This window comes from Mytilus californianus, unplaced genomic scaffold (genome assembly GCF_021869535.1).
Source record: "Mytilus californianus isolate M0D057914Y unplaced genomic scaffold, xbMytCali1.0.p SCAF_17, whole genome shotgun sequence".
NCBI lineage: Eukaryota > Metazoa > Mollusca > Bivalvia > Mytilida > Mytilidae > Mytilus > Mytilus californianus.
Window position 1 is genome coordinate 7,697,852 of NW_026262659.1, and position 19,146 is coordinate 7,716,997.

The window sequence follows — 19,146 nt, forward strand, 5'->3', positions numbered from 1 at the left end:
ATTAGCGTTTACGACATGTGGCATAGATAGGCAAAGGGTTAAGTTTGTGTGCACATAACCACTGATTCAATTATTTGCCTCTGCCAATTAAGCCAGGCTATCTTGACCATGGATTGACCGCTGTGGTTTGTCACTGTTAAAGGGTTGATCGTTTATTAGTCCCCTACCTACGAAGTCGAAGGGGACTTTAGGTTTGCACTCCGTCCGTCTGTCTGTCCGTCTGTCCATCCGTCAGTCCGGCAAATCAGCTTTCCACACTTTTTTTCTTCGTTCTTGAAGATATTGATTTGATATTTGATATATAGTTTTATCATGACAAGTTATAGATCAAGTTCGAATTTTGTTCCGGTCTGATGATTAAGTCCAGAGTTATTATGGTCCATATCTTATGTTAGAGTACTACATTTTGTATGTTAAACCATATTTCTGTACAAAGAGAGATAACTCATTTTTTTAAAGACATTCTTTGGTTAATTGTTTGAAGTGTTTTTTATTTTGTAAAATAATTTTCTGAATGCTATATACATAAAAAAAAATTATGAAGTGAAATCTTTTAATTAGATAATAATCTATTTTTATTAAGGTATATATTTCATTACATTACATTGTGTATAGATAAAAGTTATTGACATTTTATAGATAAGTTACAAATCTATATTAGTTTGTGACAAATGAAAGAAAAAATATTTGGAACTATTTATTATATTTGATTATAACTTGAAAATAAATATACATTGTATTACATCATATCTAATTTTAGAGAACTATTAATCACATCTAATATTAGTTACAGATCAAGTTCAAATTTTTGTTTCGGTCTGATAATTTTGTGCAGAGTTATGGTCCTTGGACTTGAAAATTCACTCATTTAATCAGTTTTCCACTCTGTTTTTAGACATGCTTGAAGATATTGACTTGATATTTTCTTTTTGTTTACACCATGACAAGTTATAGAACAAGTTAGCATTTTGTTCCAGTATAATGAATTTTTACCCGGTAGGGGACTATGTATTGCCCTGCAATACTCTCAGAATGCGTCTTTTTCTTCGGAAGAGTGGGGTGTTGGTGGTTTGTGTGGTTTGTTGTACTGCCCAATATACTACATGTTTCTTCACAAATGAAATATAGTCCCATGTTATGTAATGTGTAATTTTACGTTGCTTCTTCGAACGCCTATCATATCATGATGAAGAGGAGATCATGATTGTGATAAAGGGGAAATAATCATTTTCTTTTCTTTATATTTTGGTCAATGTTTCTCTCTATAATCTTTTTGTCCATTTTTGTCGATTCTTTTTTACATTTTTGGCCCGATCATCAATCTCTAATTACACTGTAATCCATTCAGACATTCCTTAATGCTAAATTATCTATTCATATTTCAGTCGACGTTATCGTATGTGGCATATGAAATGCATTAACTAAATTGCTTAGACTAACCACAACCTAAAATATTCCGGGGAAACCAGAAAGCAAGTTATCCGAGGAAAATTTAGAAAAATAATATACTCAGTGACCATATTCTTTTTTGAATAAACGAATATGTATTGGTGAAAAGCACTCCATACATGCATCAGTAGTGCCAGGTTTCATGCAGAATGATCTATTGCAAAAAAAGTATAATTTGTAAGGCTGATAAAAGGCGTGGGGCGACGATACTATGAAATAATAGTCACCTATTGAGGAGGGTAAACAGAAAATCTAAACACATGTATACGTATTATTGACAAGTGAAGGCATTAATGGTGCTAATTTTATTTCATATCTAATTTTCAACGATTCTTAATATCCTTTTCTTGGATACAATTATCAATTCTTCAACAGTTTTCTGAACTTGGACATTTTTCCATCAATGTATTTCATTAAATTTCCGACTTTGAATTTTGACTTCGCTTTATTTGAAGGCTCATCAACTTCTGTTTCAGCCGGACCCTGTTAAATATACAGTATAGTTGTAATTAGATAAAGTCCGAAAATATACATATGAGAATTTCTTTTGAATATTTCCTTTCTATTGATGGTATAAGAAAATATTCCCCATTGCTATATATTGATAATTCTATCCTTATGTTTCCACATAATATGCGTCAGTACAAACTTAACAATATTTCTAGTTATGAACTATGGATAAAAATGAATATAAAATGTTAGATATATATGAAAAAAAAACAAACTCAACGACAAACAAAAAAAAGAAAACCATCCGCATAAGCCATTAAAAATCGATAACATTCATTCACATATATTTTTACAGAAGACCTAACAAAAAAACTTGCGTTTCCGCTAACATGCTAGAAATGTAGGGTAGGTAGACAAGCAAATATATTTATTTTTGAAAAATTTGACTGATTAATACAGTGGAAACACTCTTATTTTAACAGTACTTGTTCAAAGGTGACAAAATAATCTTTAGGATAGGTAGAGTTAGCGGTAACACAAGTATTTTGTTTTTAATTGGCCTAAACGAAACATTCTATGTATACTATATATTCAATTTTCGTGGAGATTCTAATAGTGTTCTACAGGTTTATGAGTGTTAGGATTTCCTTCAGTTTCATTGTTCGTTATTTTATCTCGATGTCCATACGACGACTGTTGTTTGTTCCTATGCAAAGCAAGAAATGAAAGTATGCAATTGTTCGTAAGTTTTTTAACCATAAAACCAATCGTAATTTAACATGAATTTATAAGAGTTTGAAATAAGATTTATTGCGAAACGCAAAGAGTTTTGTAAGGCAATAGGACAGTAACCAAACAATAACAATTAAACAAGTAAATACATATAACGGTCAACATACTTTCTTAACAAATAAACTAGTATCTTACAACATACCTCGCCTCGTCTCCCAAATCCAGACAAGGTATAAATGAATTAATTTGACCAAGATTACAAAATATGTGCAATATTTGAATAGACACTTACCAAGTACAAAAAAATAAGTCAATACACAAAATCAACCGCTGTTGAAGTAATCTGCAATGTAACTATTGAATGAAAGTCACGACCCTTTGTAACGATTAAAATATTTTGAAATGTACTAGTATATATAATAAAGGAAGATTGAGGATGATTAATGACTCGATGGAATCCTATAGCGCTTATGACTTATACTAAAAGAGTTTCATTTCAACCATAAAGGTTCTCAAAAGATTGAGTATACATACAGTCTGCTCTTCTGTGACATTTTCTTCTTCTTCATTCTGGAACTCTCGAACCTGTATTCTTCTGACATTGTTTTTCATTTTCTTGCTTTTTGTCTATTAGAAATTAAAATTGACTAACATGATATATAATCTGAAGCTTTGAATTAGAAAGCGTGTACTACGTGTGAATTTTATGGCTTCGAGCATGAGGTACATTATTTGTATAGAAATTAGCTGTCGTTTAAGTCCTATATAAAGAGAAAAATAAACTAAATTCTGTATGCGCCTGTCCTAAGTCAGGAACCTGTAATTCAGTGGTTCTTTTTGTCGTTTCTGTATATTATCAGATTTGTTATTTGTTCATTGTTTTGTACAGTTTATTCTTGTGTTGTCTTGTTGCACCTCTGTCCCAGGTTGGGGGAAGGGTTGGGCGCCCGCCAAACATGTTCAACCCCGCCACATTCTGTATGTGCCTGTCGCAAGTCAGGAGCCTGTAATTCAGTGCTTGTCGTTTGTTTCTGTGTATCATATTTGTTTTTCGTTTATTATTTTATACATTAATTAGGCCGTTAGTTTTCTCGGAGGCCGTACGGTGACCTAAAGATGTTAATTTCTGTGTCATTTGGTCTCTTGTGGAGAGTTGTCAAGTCGGCAATTATACCACATCTTATTTTTATATAAAGTGCTAAAATATTACTTCTATGATTAAATGTGCGACACTTTCGGGAACTAACCTGAATTTCTGAGTTTTGAACACTTGTATCTGCTTCTTTGGCGGCGGAATCTGCATTAATTGGTACCAGTTGGTTGACATCAGTTATAACGATTTCTTTAAAGTAATTTCGAACTGTATCGTGTGAGTCTTCACATGATGTTGAACATTCAGCTGTTTTGATGGAATCAGCCTTTGATTTGCTTTCCTTTATGTCATCGACACTTTCAATTTTTCCTGCAGAACCGCTGTGGCGTTTTTTGAAAGACAATCGTAGTCGCAAATTGTCTTTGGATTGGCCGATTTGTTCCTCTGTTGATCGTACATTGATAACAACTTCAGATGAGACGCCATTGCCGGTCTTTTCACTATATTTTCCTTCGGATGGTTTCTTCACACGGCGTTTTCTCTGATGTTTATCTAAATGGACCTTTGGTTTAATTGGTAGCGGGGAAAGCCTTATCCGTGGTGACAATTGCATACCTAAGCCAACATAAAGATTGATTGGCTTATCTGTAAACACTGATTCTAATTTGAAGGAATCGATTTTTGGTTTTTCTTTGATTTCGTCTGACAATTGCTTAGTTTTTCGGTTAGTTTTTCTTTTGGTTTGTTTCCGTTTTTTATCGGGATTCTTGTATTTCTTTTGGTTATCACTTTCAGAAAACCCGCATTTCTCTCCAGGACCAATGCTACTGGGTTTTCCGTCAGAGTCAGGCTTTAAAGACCCAAGTCTACAATGTTTTTCATCAATATTTGCCTTTGCGGACCCATATTTCTTTCCACGACAAAGTTTATTGTGTTTGTCATCAGTGTTTGGTTTCACAGTATTGTTTTTCTCTTCAAGACAAATGCTACTTCGAGTGTCATCAGCCTTCTGCTTTGTTGACATAGATTTCTCTCCATGACCAGTCCCGCTATATTTATCTAAATTGTTGGCCTTTGAATTTCTTATTTTTTTATCAGATGCATTTTTAAGGGTAATGTGTTTATCATCTTCTTCCTCTTTTAGAGTATTGGTATACTTCTCAATTTCGTGGTGTTTTCCTTCATATTGATTGTCATCTGGCTTGTTGAATACATTTTCAGATGTTTCCATTTCTTGTGTATTCATCCTAATCGGTGTTTCTAATTCATCATATTTACTCCGTACAAAAATCAACCTTGGACGAACAACTGAAGCTGAATCGTTCTGTAAATTGTCCCATCCAAATATTAATTCATTCCTCTCTTTTTCTTTGACACAATTTTCATCTGACTGAAATTGTATCAACATAAAATACTACAGTAACTTTTATCACGAACTTTTATAGATGTGTACTATAGAACCGACTATTTATCTTTTAGAATTATGTTTATGCACCTTCCAATCGTAATAAGTGAGTATACAAATATATACAAATAAGAAGATGTGGTATGATTGTCAATACATGTATTGCGCTATATAGATGAGGTTCTCTCACCTAATTATTCAAAATTTGATGACTATGTTGAGCGCATCTATCACATCGAACTTGAGATAAAGGGTACAACAGATACAGTTTGCCTCATATATTGACTTACATCTAGAAATTGACAATAAGGGCTCGGTTGAAAATAAAACTTTACGACAAAAGAGATGATTTCAGCTTCCCCATTGTGAACTTTCCATTTCTATGTAGCAACATTCTAGCAGCGCCTGCATACAGAGTATATATATCCCAGTTGAAACAATATTCCAGTGCTTGTATTCCTATCATGATTTCATTGTAGAGGGTTGCTGCTTGCAAGGATGCTAGCTATTAAACCAAGAGTTCCAATTGACGAATTTGAAATCATCCCTTCTTAAATTTTATGGACGCCATCACGAGTTGGTTGACCGTTATGGAATATCCTTTTCACAGATGACAACGGATATGTTCAAATTGTCGTAACTACAATCCCGTCCCCTTTTCCCCCGAATGTGACCTACCGAATTAGACTTATCACCGGGTTTGTACTAACATGAGCAACACGACGGGTGCCACATGTGGAGCAAAATCTGCTTACCCTTCCGAAGCACTTAAAATCCCCTCAGTTTTTGGTGGGGTTCGTGTTGCTCAGTCTTTATGTTTCTATGTTGTGTTTTGAGTACTGTTTTTTAGCCATGGCGTTGTCAGTTTATTTTCGACTTCTGAGGTTCAATGTCCCTTTGGTATATTTCGTCTCTCTTATAATGCTATAATGTGATGATCCTTCGCTTATTCTAATTTCATTTTCCTTTTGAGATTACTGTTTACATGAAAATATATATGATAGTATTTTTATGATATCGTTAATATGTTTGTGGATTTAGATGGTTTTAGCTTCAACCCTTTTCAATGACTTTATCATCATATCGAAGAAGTATCTTTACAAACTGACAATACCTTTGTTCTGACAAGTACTAAATACTTAACAAGAAAAGATATGCTCTTACCTCTCGTTTTTCTTTTTCATAGAAATGAAATGATTTTGCCTCCCTGTCGATGACACCTAAACCAAATCCCGGTGTAGGTTCTCCTATACCTGATGTTACAACCTGTAGGTGAAAAAAAATCAATCTGGAGTGAAGATCTTTGCCAAGTCATACATTTAATTCTTCAGTCTTAATTTGGTACTTTGGACATTGAAAGTAATATTATAAATTTCTGCATCATTCATAATATAGCAACCCATCTATTCTAGGATCGTAGGTCTACAAGGACCCTGGAAAAATATATTCAATTGAAAACCACCTGTGACTAAACATTTCCATATTCCTTTGGATAATTTTGGATTTTTATATAAGGGTTTTTTTTAATGGAATTCTTAAAAAAGTATAAAATACTTACTTTTACCAATTCCTTCCTTGAAAAGTCATTGGTTTCCTGGAATTTACAAAAACTAGACATATGTTATCATAAAAAAAGAAGATGTGGTATGATTCCCAATGAGATAACTCTCCACAAGAGACCAGAAATTAACAACTATAGGTCACCATACGGCCTTCTACAATGTGCAAAACCAATACCGCATAGTCAGCTATAAAAGGCCCCAAAATGACAAATGTAAAACAATTTAAACGAGAAAACTAACGGCCTAATTCATGTACAGAATAATGAACGAAAAACAAATATGATACACAGCAACAAACGACAACTACTGAATTACAGGCTCCTGACTTTGGACAGGCACCTACAGAATATGGCGGGGTTAAACTAATTTGTTGTCGCCAAACAATTCTCAATGGAGAAAACAATCGCCTGTACATTGTTAGAAGATGGAGAAACAATCGCGTATATAGTTAGAAGATGGAGAAAACAATGGCCTGTACATTGTTAGAAGATGGAGAAAACAATTGCCTGTACATTGTTAGAAGATGGAGAAAACAATCGCCTGTACATTGTTAGAAGATGGAGAAAACAATCGCCTGTACATTGTTAGAAGATGGAGAAAACAATCACCTGTACATTGTAGGAAGATGGAGAAAACAATCGCCTGTACATAGTTCGGTCATGTTTTTTTTTATATTGCAACTGCTAGAACTTTATTACTAGATATTCACATGAATATATAATGAACTTGAGAATGCGTTGTAGTTGGTTGCTTAATTTTTTTATTTTATTTTTTTATTACTTTTTTTATTTGTTTTTTATTTGTTTTTTATTTGTTTTTTTATTATTTTTTTTTTGTTTTTTTTTGGGGGGGGGCGTTCTGAAGATATATATGCATGTAGCTCAAGATTGCTAGTTGTTGCCTTGTAAATTGTAAGTTTTCGTTTAATGTATTTGTGTCCTGTTCATTTGTTAAGGGCGTCACTATACATCTGAAACAATAGTCAATAACTTTTGGTCAAGATATTTTGTGCACTAATAAGTATATAAACGAAGCAAGGTCTACAATAACCTTTTTGACATGTTTTCTCTCTTTTTTATAAGCTGCATTTGTATATTTGAGTCGTATATATTTTTTATGTTGATAATTTTTTATGAATTTCCGTAATTCCACAAAGAATTAGAGGTCACTTCGATACACGCTGAAAAGCCGGTTACCTTGTCCACAAAAAAAACATTGATACCAGATCTATACACCAATACACTGAAGTTTCAAACAATTAGCGCCAGAACAGTCAACTACATGACTTTTTGTATACTAGTAAATACATGTTTTTTCCATAAACAGTAATGTTACTTTGTGGAATTCACTGGACCACAAAACATTATCAGCTCTATATCTTTTGGTTAGTCTAAAACAATGACACAAAGTCGGTACATTTAAAAACATTTAGATCAGTTTGTGAGAATTAATATAAATGTTTTTATTTTATTTTTTCACATAAACTTATTTTTGTCGATTGTTCTTTTAAATTATTATTTTTTTTATAATGTCTGTTTGCGATGAGCCAACGTATAGTGTATCAGAGTTTTAATGAATCGTCGTACAATATAAATGTATAATATACACGCCTAATGCCAAAAACACACTTATACTTGAACGGTAAAACTTAATTCGCCAAGAATAAATGACGGCTAACATTACTTACATTCTCTGTCATCCTAACAGCTAGTCAAACCGACTGCCGCACTATACATGTAGCAATAGTAACGTTGGTGACGTCTTGACAACGTTTGTGTAAGTGGTCCTCTATCATGACTGCATAAGGGAGCTACCATTTGATTTTTATGGGGGCCTAGGATGAAATATTTTGTCCTGGGTTTTTCTTTTAGTTGTAATCTCTGTCCTGCCTTTTTATTTTTCACTCTGTTCGGTCCTGCCTTTTTTTTTAATAAGTTATCCTGACTTTTTTTACAGAAAATGTCATCTTGCCTTTTTTTTTTGTTTTGTAAAGTTGCTCATCCTGCCTTTTTTTTCCTCAAAACTCCTGTCCTGCCTTTTTTTCAAATTTCATCCTATAGTCGGCTATAAAAGGCCCCGACATGAAAAATATGAAACAATTCAATTAAGAAAACTAACGGCCTTACTTATAACAAAACAATTTACGAAAAACAAATATGACAGTCATGAACCAACGACAACCACTGAACTAAAGGCTCCTGCCTTGGGACAGGCACATGAAGAGTGTGGCGGGGTTAAACATGTTTGTGAGCGCTCAATGCCCCCCGCCCTAACCTGGGACAGTGGTGTAACAGCACAACATAAGAACAAACTATAAAAATCATGTATATTTACTATGTAATACACACAGTGACAGGTTTATGTATAGGAATATAATTTGAATAAAATTAAATGGGGATGTGTGGTAAAGATGTTTAACATCTAGAGGCGAACAAATTTTAATGGTGGACAACCATCCATATCAGATATGGGACTGTATATATATCAGCTTATTCATTATCTTGTGGTCCCAGATATTATGTGTTTTTAAAACTTGATTCTTGACAACAATTGACTGATCGTAAATTTTCAATTTAGAAATTTCGGTAAATGTATAAAATTTAAGATTAAATAGCTCCCTCAATGCACAGAAATTAAAAAATTAAAGAGTGTTAGACTTGTTAACATTTAGCGTATCGAAATTTAAATTTCCAAATAATGACACCAAAATTCATTTGCGTCAATGAAAGCGATCATGGCATAAAATACATTAAAATTCCATGTCAATAATACTATTTGTACAAAGATTGACTATTTCAAATGCGTCTGAAATAAAACATTTATTTGTACCGATATACCATATAGCATTAAGACATATTGTATCAGACATCCATCTCTGGATTTTAGTAAACAATAAATTAACATAAAAGGGGGGGTTAAGTTTTTATTACAAGTTTTCAAGGCTATTGGGTATGCACGATTATGATAAAAACATATATACACAACTGTACAAGCCGATCTCTAATCACAATTCGAGAACACAGAGAAGACAATGGGGAAAAGAAATAAAAGTACATTTCTTCTTCGTATTATCTAAAAAAAAATATAACAATTGATTATTAGAACTTCAAATAAAAGACCTTGTTGCTTAAGGAAATTTTATTAATCATGATTGAATTAAGTGATTACGACTGGCGTTAATTTGGTTCACGATCATCAGACAGTTGTTGAATAAACAAACCAATTGTAGACTAATCAATCGAAGTGAGTGAAATATAACGACTAGACTATTCGGGTTAACATGGGACGGATCGACGTGGGACGGATCGACGTGGGACGGATCGACTTTGGGCCGGGACGACTTGGGACCGGATCGGTTTGGGGCCGGAACGACCTGATACCAAGTTAACACCTTCACAATGGGTTTGAGCCAAATTGAAAGTGGGAGTACTATTTTTTCATAATTTCAAGAATGATAGACAATTTCACTATTTACCCCCTGTTTCACACATAAAGTCAAAAGTCAATTTTTGGGAGATAGAAAAATCCGCGGGAAATATTTTAATGATTATGTCCCCTTTCCGAAGCTCTTCAGGTTTACTCAGGACAGATGTACTTTGCTTACTGCGTGGAAGACAATATTGGAATAACGGGAAGTAAAAGCTACCGTTTGTAAACATAGTATATCCACGCTTACTTAACACACAGAGCACGTAACTGTATATCCCAATTCAATAAGAAATGGAAACAGATATGAATGAAAAAGGTGTCGGAATTGGAAGTCTGTCGCTTCTGACTTTGGCAGATTTGGCCATTGCATTACAAGACCAAGGGGAAGACCATAACTATGCCAGAAATTATGATGTTCCACAAACTTTAGATGAACAATGTTTACGAGTGAAAGAAAAAGATCACAATTATTCTACATGTAGTAGAACAGAACTTAGAGGAAGAGCAAAATACAACCTGAAAAGATGTTCATCTGAAGAAAATTTAACAACTGTCTCTACCTCAGATAACGTAAAATTATCAGTTAATGACTTCTCCCTTATTTCTAAAAAGAGCCATTCTTGTGAACAGGTTGTCGCAGACTCCTCAGCTGACATATTGAAAGCGCCATTGGTTGATGAGGGAGCTTCAAATAAGCTCTGCAGTTCATGGCCAAAAGAAAACACTTTCAAAGAGTTTATGAATGATAACTTGGCAAAAAACATTGACACAGGTCAGCTTTTCAGTCAGCAAACTGTCTGTGACCATACTTATGCTCGTGATGAAAGTTCCCTTATTTATACAAGTAATGATCACACTTGTACTAAATCTTTTGCATGTACCGAGCCTCAGGATCTGTTTCGAAATGATCACAATTATGACATAAGAGGAAAGTTTTCATTTAATGATCCTGAAAAGTTAAATTCCAAAAAGTCAAAGCATTCAAAGTGTAATTTGAACATGGAACAAAGTGGAAAAGCAGATGCATCATTATTTAGTATGCATGCAGTGAAGAACAAACTGTCAAATTTTGATCACAATTATAGTTTTCATACAATACAAACACATCAACATTTAGGGTCCGTTGAGAGTCTAGATATGGATTTATCAGAATCAGATACAGATTCCTGTGAAGAAACAGCAGCAGAAGAGGAAAAAATCTACTATAAACAAATGTTGAACACACAAAAGGACCATCCATACTCTAAGAATGAGATATTGAGTTTTTGAGAAGTAAGTACAACAAAAAAACTTAGGACATGATGTATATATACATGTACATGTCATGTCAAGGGAAGTAATTTTACTGGATTGATAAGTCTGTAAAATATTAAACATAATTAAACACAGACAAGACAGATTAATAGGTAATTTTGAAACCCACTTTACAAGCTAAAGGACATGAAGGAATTTGGTATTCATGTACTTACAATTGTAGTTACAATTGCAAAGAACATGTATATTTTCAATTATTCCTACAGCATGTTTCATTTGCCATGGTCATTTTCAAACAAGGCTAGATGATGCATTAGCAGTGGCAGCTTGCTAATAGCTATATGCAAAATAAATAAAATGACAACTTTACAAACAATAATAAAATTGAGAATGGAAACAGGGAATCTTTCAGAGACAACAACCTGACCAAAGAGCAGCAAATAGCCCTAGGCCACTAATGGGTCTTCAACACAGCAAGAAAATCCAGAGGCGTGCTTTAGCTGGCCCCTAAACAAAAATGTATACTAGTTCAGAGAAAATGGACATCACATTAAACTCTGAAACATTTAAATGAACCAAAATTAAAAAAACATAAAAGACTATCAAAGGCCAGAGGTTCCTGACTTGGGACAGGCGCAAATATGCGACGGGTTAAACATGTTTTGTGAGATCTCAACCCTCCCTCTATACCTCTAGCCAATATAGAATAAACAAACACAGCAATATGCACTGTAAAACTCAGTTTAAAAGAAGTCCAAGTCTGATGTTAGAATAGGTACATTTTTGTAACAGAAGAAACTAAGCAAAATGACAATGATCAACATCATGAACATAAATTAACAAAGGACTACTAACATTTGTACAGGAACATACCTAAACCATAATCATGATAACATATTCAATACAACCCAATACAATGTGTATTTTCCCCACATGTCCCACAGTCAACAACAGTAAGGTTCTAGACACTCAATAAATATGCTTTACCAAACTTTAATCAAATCAGGACCATAGCAGTCTGCACAGTTAGCCACTAGTCCGAAGCACCAAACTAGTAAAACTTTATTTGGACTAGCAAGTATTTGCAAAATTTTGTTTAGACACATAAGAAAAAATATCAGAATATTGCTCTTCGGACTAGTAGTTGTAAAAGATTTTGAGCAAAGTCTTCTTTTTTTTTGGGGGGGGGGGGGGGGGGGGGGGAATGGTTGTTAATGTAGATAGGAATCAGCTGTTTGTCTGTCCATGAGCCTTGTACATGTTGTAAGCACAACTTTCCTCACAAGCTGGATGGATGTTGATGAAACTTTGAACAGAGTTGTGTTTTAAAGTTTCATCATGTTCATAAATATTGGTTCAGCTGTTTAGCATGTTTAGGAGGAGTTGTACTATGAACTTACAAAAGGCTTTTAACACGTTATAATATTGAAGTATATATATATTGAATATGCTGTTTTATTCAAAATCCAATTCATATAGAAAAAACAACACTAAAATAAAACTAATATTGAATAAACATGTATATTTTGGTATTAGTATCTATAGCTAATAGAAACAATTTCACACCTTACAGCTTCATTTTTCAGTAGAAAAGATATTATATACATGTATATCTTTCAGGTGATTGTTTATGATTGGAAAACATGCGAGGGATATTGTTTGGTACAGAGTGAAGAACTAGAAAAGTCCTTGTTGATTATAAGTGTTTCTCAAAGAAGACTTGTGTGATGCCTGTGATGAGGATGGATGCTAATATAGTATACTTGGACAATGTGTGATATATATTGTATTGTGTGTGACTTAAGTCATTGTACAAATGGTAATGTTGTATCTGTTTTATGTTTATATTTTTTTTTTTTTTTTCTCCATGAGCTCACAGTTCTAGGGTTTTATTTTAAGTGTACAGTCATTGACAATGTAACTATGTCAAGTCACCATCCCAATGGCCAGTAGTCAACACGTCTGTGCTGAAATGAGTTATCATTGATATGGTCATATTTGTAAAATAAATGTTAACACAACTTTGAATTGTCCCAACTATTACAGTCAGGGGTACTACTTGTACAAGTTATTTTTATTTAGTTGAAGAAGTAAATAATAATATACTTATACAAGGAAATTTGTTATATTCATATTTTCTTATAAAGCATGTGTAAGGTTTGAATAATCTCCCCTAAATTTTCTCAAAAAATTTACTTGTATAAGTAATTTATTTTTACAATCCCAAAAATTCTCAAGTTTGGGATGTAAAAACATGCCTTAAACAATTTTTCTCTGGTTAGCTCATAATTTTTTATTAAAGTTCAATGTTTCATCTCATTAATTCAACAGAGAAACTAATTGTACAAGGCCTTCAAAAATTGCCCCTTCAATGATTAGTAAAGACATCTGCAAAGGACAGACAATTAAAAATTCTTTTAGGGCATAGAAGTCCTGAGAAATTCAAGAAAAGAAGATAGTATGACTTTTTTACTTGTATAAGTAAAAAAATCTGAAAGTCTAAGGGACATAACTAAGCCATTAAAATAATTTACCTATACAAGTAAATAAAATACACTTGTATAAGTATCTTTCAAATTTTACTTATACAATTACATTAATATTTACTTCTTCAAGTAAACAAAAATAACTTATACAATAAGTACCCCTGACTGTATTAGGGATTTACTACCCCGGGAATAGTTTATACCTAGTAAATTAGCTGTATTTGGCGGAACTTTTCAGAATTTTGTGTCCTTAAGGCTCTTATTTGGTTCTTTAACATGTTTAATGTTTATATTTCGAGCATCACTAAAGAGTAATGAGGTTTTTCTTGGTATTTTGGGAAAAGACCCTGGGCAGTTTTGGAAATTTTTTACGAGACTTTCAATAAAATTGGGAAAACAACAAATATACCAGATGTGAGTTTTAGTGTGTTTAGTTCTTCAGAAAATAACTAACAGAAACATGTTTAAAAATATTTTATTTTAGTATCAAAATACCGTACTTCATTAAAAATATTTTATTTTAGTATCAAAATACAGTACTTCTTTAAAAATATTTTATTTTAGTATCAAAATACCGTACTTCTTTAAAAATATTTTATTTTAGTATCAAAATACCGTACTTCTTAAAGTGCACATGTGATAAGAATTTACTGCCTTTTTCACCTTCAAAGTGAAGAGCTTAGTTTCGGTAAGGATAACTAATGGATTTATTGCGATCCTTTGGGAATTTTTCCTTCCGAAATTAAGAAAAATTTAGGGTTTGTGGCATTGGGAATGCTAGAAAAATCCAGAGTCATTTCACATTTGTAGACGAAACAGGAGTCTGGCATCAGAATTGTATGCCTTGTGTCTGATGATTTTTTTTTTCCACATATTTTTCTGGATTGTTTAAACACATTTCCTGGCATGGGCATGTTCTAACACTAGTAAACATGGTAAAAATAAACCCACTGCTAGAGGTAATTTTTGGGTGAAATATGACTTTTAAGCATTCTTATGACATACATGTATACTACTGGTCCAAGTTTCCATGTCTGTTACTTAATGTACCACAACAGTTTTGTGCGTTACATTAATGCAAGTGATTTAAATTATATAACTCAACAATTTCTTATTTAATTATAATTTTTTCTAAATTGCAAAAAAATGAAGGAAAGTAAATAAATTATGATTATTTTTTTAGCCATTATATCAGTTAGAGGTAATGCTTTATTTGTTTATATACTTGTAACATGTGTAAGTTATATTTAATTGTATGAGTAAATTTGTTAGATTTTAATTTTCTTAATGCTTCTTTCAAAATTTATCAATGCAAGTATTATTTTTACAACCTCTGAAATTCTCAAGTTTTAGATCAAAACATTTGTCAAACATTTGTTTCTGGGTTGCTAAGCATTTATTAATGAGAGTTACAATGTAACTGTATAACTAAACAAAGACATCTACTGCTCATGTTAAGTAACTGCTCTGTCATTTTTGGACTATAACAAAATCTAATAAGATAGCATCATGTTCACTTGGGAGAGTATTGAAATATATCTTTGAAAGGGGGGAAAAAGACATTTTTTTTCCATGATTGATTGATATTTAACATGTTTAATGTCTACTGACTTCACAGTAACAAATTTAGCATGCAAACTTACCAAAATTTTTGTTGAACATTTTAAAGTAAAAGAGCCTTGTATTTCTTCTTTTTTTGTGACAATAACATTGTGAATTCTATGCATGTATCATCTGAGTATTAGTGAAAATGTAATCCAGACATCCTTTACTCCACAAGACAGACTTTTAACATTTGTAATCTTTTTCTGTGTTATAATGTTGACAGTTGTCTTTAATTTGAACAAATCTGGTTGTTTTTATATAAAGAGGTCTTCGCTTCGTTTGATGTCAAAAATGTGTTTAACTGAAAAAAATTTCATACACAAGTGTGAATAGTGAAATTGATGAAAATTTGTATGAGAAAAGATTGTGGATTGAATATAATTTGAATTTGCTCAATTAAAGAGAGAGAGAGAGAGAGAGTTAATGTGTTACTTTGCTTATTGGCTGTTTAAACAGTAGATCGATATCTATTATGATAATTTGTAAAACTTACTTAAAGCAATACTTGGAACATGTCATTAGTTTATTTTAATATGTTTCCACTATGATCCATTTGTAATATTTGTTCAGGATTTTTCCTAGTCTATTTTTACAATTTTTTGTGATTAGATCAACTTTAGATATACTTTGAACAGAATGGAGGCATTCAAGTTCCAACAAAAAACTTCAAAACAAACATGACATGACTGATTTAATGTACAGAGTGACCATGCTAACATTGTGACATATTCTTCAATTAGTTCTTTTGATCACACCTTCATCTTGTAAAGTCACAGAGGGTTTTTTTTAATTGCAAAACAATAAGAATGTCTTTCAGTGTTTTACATTTTTCCTTCAAATTAATTTTATCAAAAAGCGATAAAAAAAAAATTAAAGCAATTAATTTTGAGTCAAACGCTAGTACTTTGTCTTGGAAAAACATGTTTTGATGCTTTAACATGAATAAAGAGCAAGAAAATTAAACAATTTATATTTACATTGGCTTAAAACAGCTCAACTTATGTTTTCCAAATTTGGCACATTATAAATACATGGTTCAAAGTCCTATATAATTACATGGGCCAAAGTCCTACACGAAGCATTGGTAGCTTTGTGATACAAACAAAAATAATTTTACAAGCAGACAACTTAAATAGATCTGAAAAAACATGTTCATAAGGAGTACCACTTAAGAGTGGGAACAAAAGTAACATGTTAATACAGAAATGTAAAAAAAGTTACATGGAAGGTGCACATATTGTATAAACATGATTTCATTTACTAGTACTTAATTATCAGCTGATTATAGTGATAACTATTTGATATAGTTGGAGCCTATGCTGAAAATAAATTTAAAAATAATAATGTATAGATTTATGCTTTTTATTATCTCACTTAGGCATGGCCTGACCCAAAGGGCTAAGTGATCTATTGCCAACACCTGGTGTGTGTGGTCAGTCGTCTTTCCATGGTCATTATCTTTTAAAAACTCTTCTGAGACCACAGAATCAAATTCTACTGAACTTTTCCTGAATGTTCCTTAGCACATGCTTAAGGAATCTACTTTAACAAATATTTCCAGGGTTTTAATCCATCAACAATCATGGCTTATGTTGCTGAAAATAGACCAAATGCATAAAACTTAAAGAGTTTTTGGCTGTTATCTCAAAAACTAAGACTGTTAGAATGACACTAATTGGGTGAAAATTATCAGCAGGTATAATTCTATTCACCTTAACATTTTCAGAAAAATTGGATAACCTATTTTAGAGTAATTGCCCCTGAAATGTCCATTTTTTGCGAATTTCACAGTTTTTTGGTTTTACCTGCATCACAAACAGGGAAATCAGGTCTTAGTAACCACTCTGTCTATTCGAGAGACCTTGGGTAGAAAACTTTGGTTAAACTTTTATTGGTTTGTATGGAAGGGATTTGTTTTATATTTGGCTTGAGTACGACAATATTTAGTTGTAGTGTGTTAGCCATGTAGAATACAACCATCATTTGACATAAGAGAGATCCTTATCACGTTTGTGGTCTCAGGTTAAAGTTAAAGTTACTAAAAATAGACTGAAATTTTTGCAGAAAATTGGTTTCAGTTAGTTATTTTGGTTTCCAGATGCAAACTCAAAAGATTTAAACATATTGTACAATACTTGGATTTGAAGAGGAAGGATCCTAGTGATTTTATGCTTCTACTAGGTCTAGGGTCTAATTTAAAGTGACTAGAAATGGATGAACATTTGTACAGGAAAGTGTTTTCTGGATAAATTGTTGCATGTAATGAGATGAAGATTCCTTTTGATTTTTAGGTGTGACCTCAAAGGTCCAGATAAAGGTCATAACTTTACTAAAAATAGACATACATTTGTGCATGATAATTGCTTTATGGAATTCATTTTGGTTTCCAGATACTAACTCAAATATTTTATATTGAAATATTATGATTGGATTGAGTCTCCAAAACACATTTTATGAGAAAATTGCCTTGAAATAGGACTCTACCGTGAATATTAGTAGACAGAGCAAGCCATACTCAGTGTTTTGAAGAGCTTTTTCTGACTTTTTCTCCTTATTTCTTATATCTTGCTATAATAGAAAACTTTTTCCTAAGTAATACTTTAATAAATATATAGTTATTAGTAAATGAAATTATTTTTGAAGCAGTAACAACAAATTATTCACTAAAAGGGAAGCTTTTTATGTCCCTCTCTGGAACGCGGTGTAAATTTAAGTTTTACATAAGGACTTATTGAAACCTCCATGGAGTCGGTAAACTTTAATATGGATAGTTCATTCAGCTTGAATACTTCAATTACTCATTTATTATCACATTTCTTTCATAAATGAGTGAAAGTTACCCCAAAATTTTTATTTATTGGCCTAAAAAGTTGAAATGTTGAGGAAATAAGAGGTATAAATGGACCAAAAGGGACCTTATAATGAAGACAAAGAGGTCCATTAGTGGTATTTATCATCTTAGAGTCATCTTATGTATCATATTCCACTGTTTTTAGGCAGATGAAATAAATATTTGATCCTTTATTGGTCCTCACTATATTCTATCATGATGCAGCTTGATTTGGATTTTTTGAAGAAATTTTGCTCGAATCGCTGTAGATGTTGTCTTACATTATACTAAGATTTTTCTCAAACTGTTAAACTGATTATGACAAAACTTGACAGTAATGCTTGAAATAACCAGTATAACAAAAGGAAAAAATCACATTCAGTTTATTCAACAAAAAAGTCTTCCTTAGGTGTAATACATTTACCACCAAATCATAGTAGGTCACATCCAGTTGCATATCATGCATATGAAAAAGGGTCGCAAAAAAATATTCCCTTGAATTTGACAGTTGTAGGAAATTAATCCTACATTTCATTGCAGTAAAAAAAATTCTGAGTCATAAACATATATCTTGGGTGTTTCAAAGCACCATTATTTTTAGCTCATCGGGGCCCAAAGGGCCCCATGTGAGCTTATGCCATCACTTGGCGTCCGTCGTCGTCTGTCGTCGTAAACTATTTCAAAAATCTTTTTCTCTGAAACTACTGGGCCAAATACCTTCAAACTTTAACTAAATGTTCCTTAGGGTATCTAGTTTATAAATTGTATCCGAAGTTTTGATCCATCGACAAAAATGGCCACCATGGCTAAAAATAGAACATAGGGGTCAAATGCAGTTTTTGGCTTATATC

At 32.5% G+C, this 19,146-nt stretch overlaps 3 protein-coding genes across 3 annotated transcripts in view; 1 reads left to right on the forward strand and 2 right to left on the reverse strand.

Annotated features, from left to right (window-relative positions):
• LOC127726325 (cyclin-G2-like) overlaps nt 1-19,146 on the reverse strand; it is a 486,290-nt gene that overhangs the window by 186,501 nt on the left and 280,643 nt on the right. The window lies entirely within an intron of this gene.
• LOC127726323 (uncharacterized) lies at nt 1,753-8,421 on the reverse strand. Its single transcript, XM_052233649.1, has 6 exons — nt 8,379-8,421; nt 6,688-6,723; nt 6,294-6,395; nt 3,879-5,114; nt 3,166-3,258; nt 1,753-1,932 (listed from the first exon to the last, which is right to left on the reverse strand). Exons 1-6 carry the CDS (start codon nt 8,388-8,390, stop codon nt 1,810-1,812), a joined length of 1,602 nt encoding a protein of 533 aa, XP_052089609.1. The 5' UTR covers nt 8,391-8,421; the 3' UTR covers nt 1,753-1,809.
• Nucleotides 10,266-14,570, forward strand: LOC127726326 (uncharacterized). The gene is made up of 2 exons (XM_052233652.1): nt 10,266-11,392; nt 12,995-14,570. Exon 1 carries the CDS (start codon nt 10,412-10,414, stop codon nt 11,387-11,389), a length of 978 nt encoding a protein of 325 aa, XP_052089612.1. The 5' UTR covers nt 10,266-10,411; the 3' UTR covers nt 11,390-11,392; nt 12,995-14,570.

Bases quoted from the DNA above. Each gene is read 5' to 3' on its own strand.
- LOC127726323 (XM_052233649.1), bottom strand. The intron at 6,396-6,687 runs GTAAGTATTTTA...TTTCACCTACAG, and splicing joins CAAGGAAGGAATTGGTAAAA to GTTGTAACATCAGGTATAGG. The intron at 1,933-3,165 runs GTATGTATACTC...TATATTTAACAG, and splicing joins ATGTCACAGAAGAGCAGACT to GGTCCGGCTGAAACAGAAGT.
- LOC127726326 (XM_052233652.1), top strand. From the start codon at position 10,412: ATGGAAACAGATATGAATGAAAAAGGTGTCGGAATTGGAAGTCTGTCG.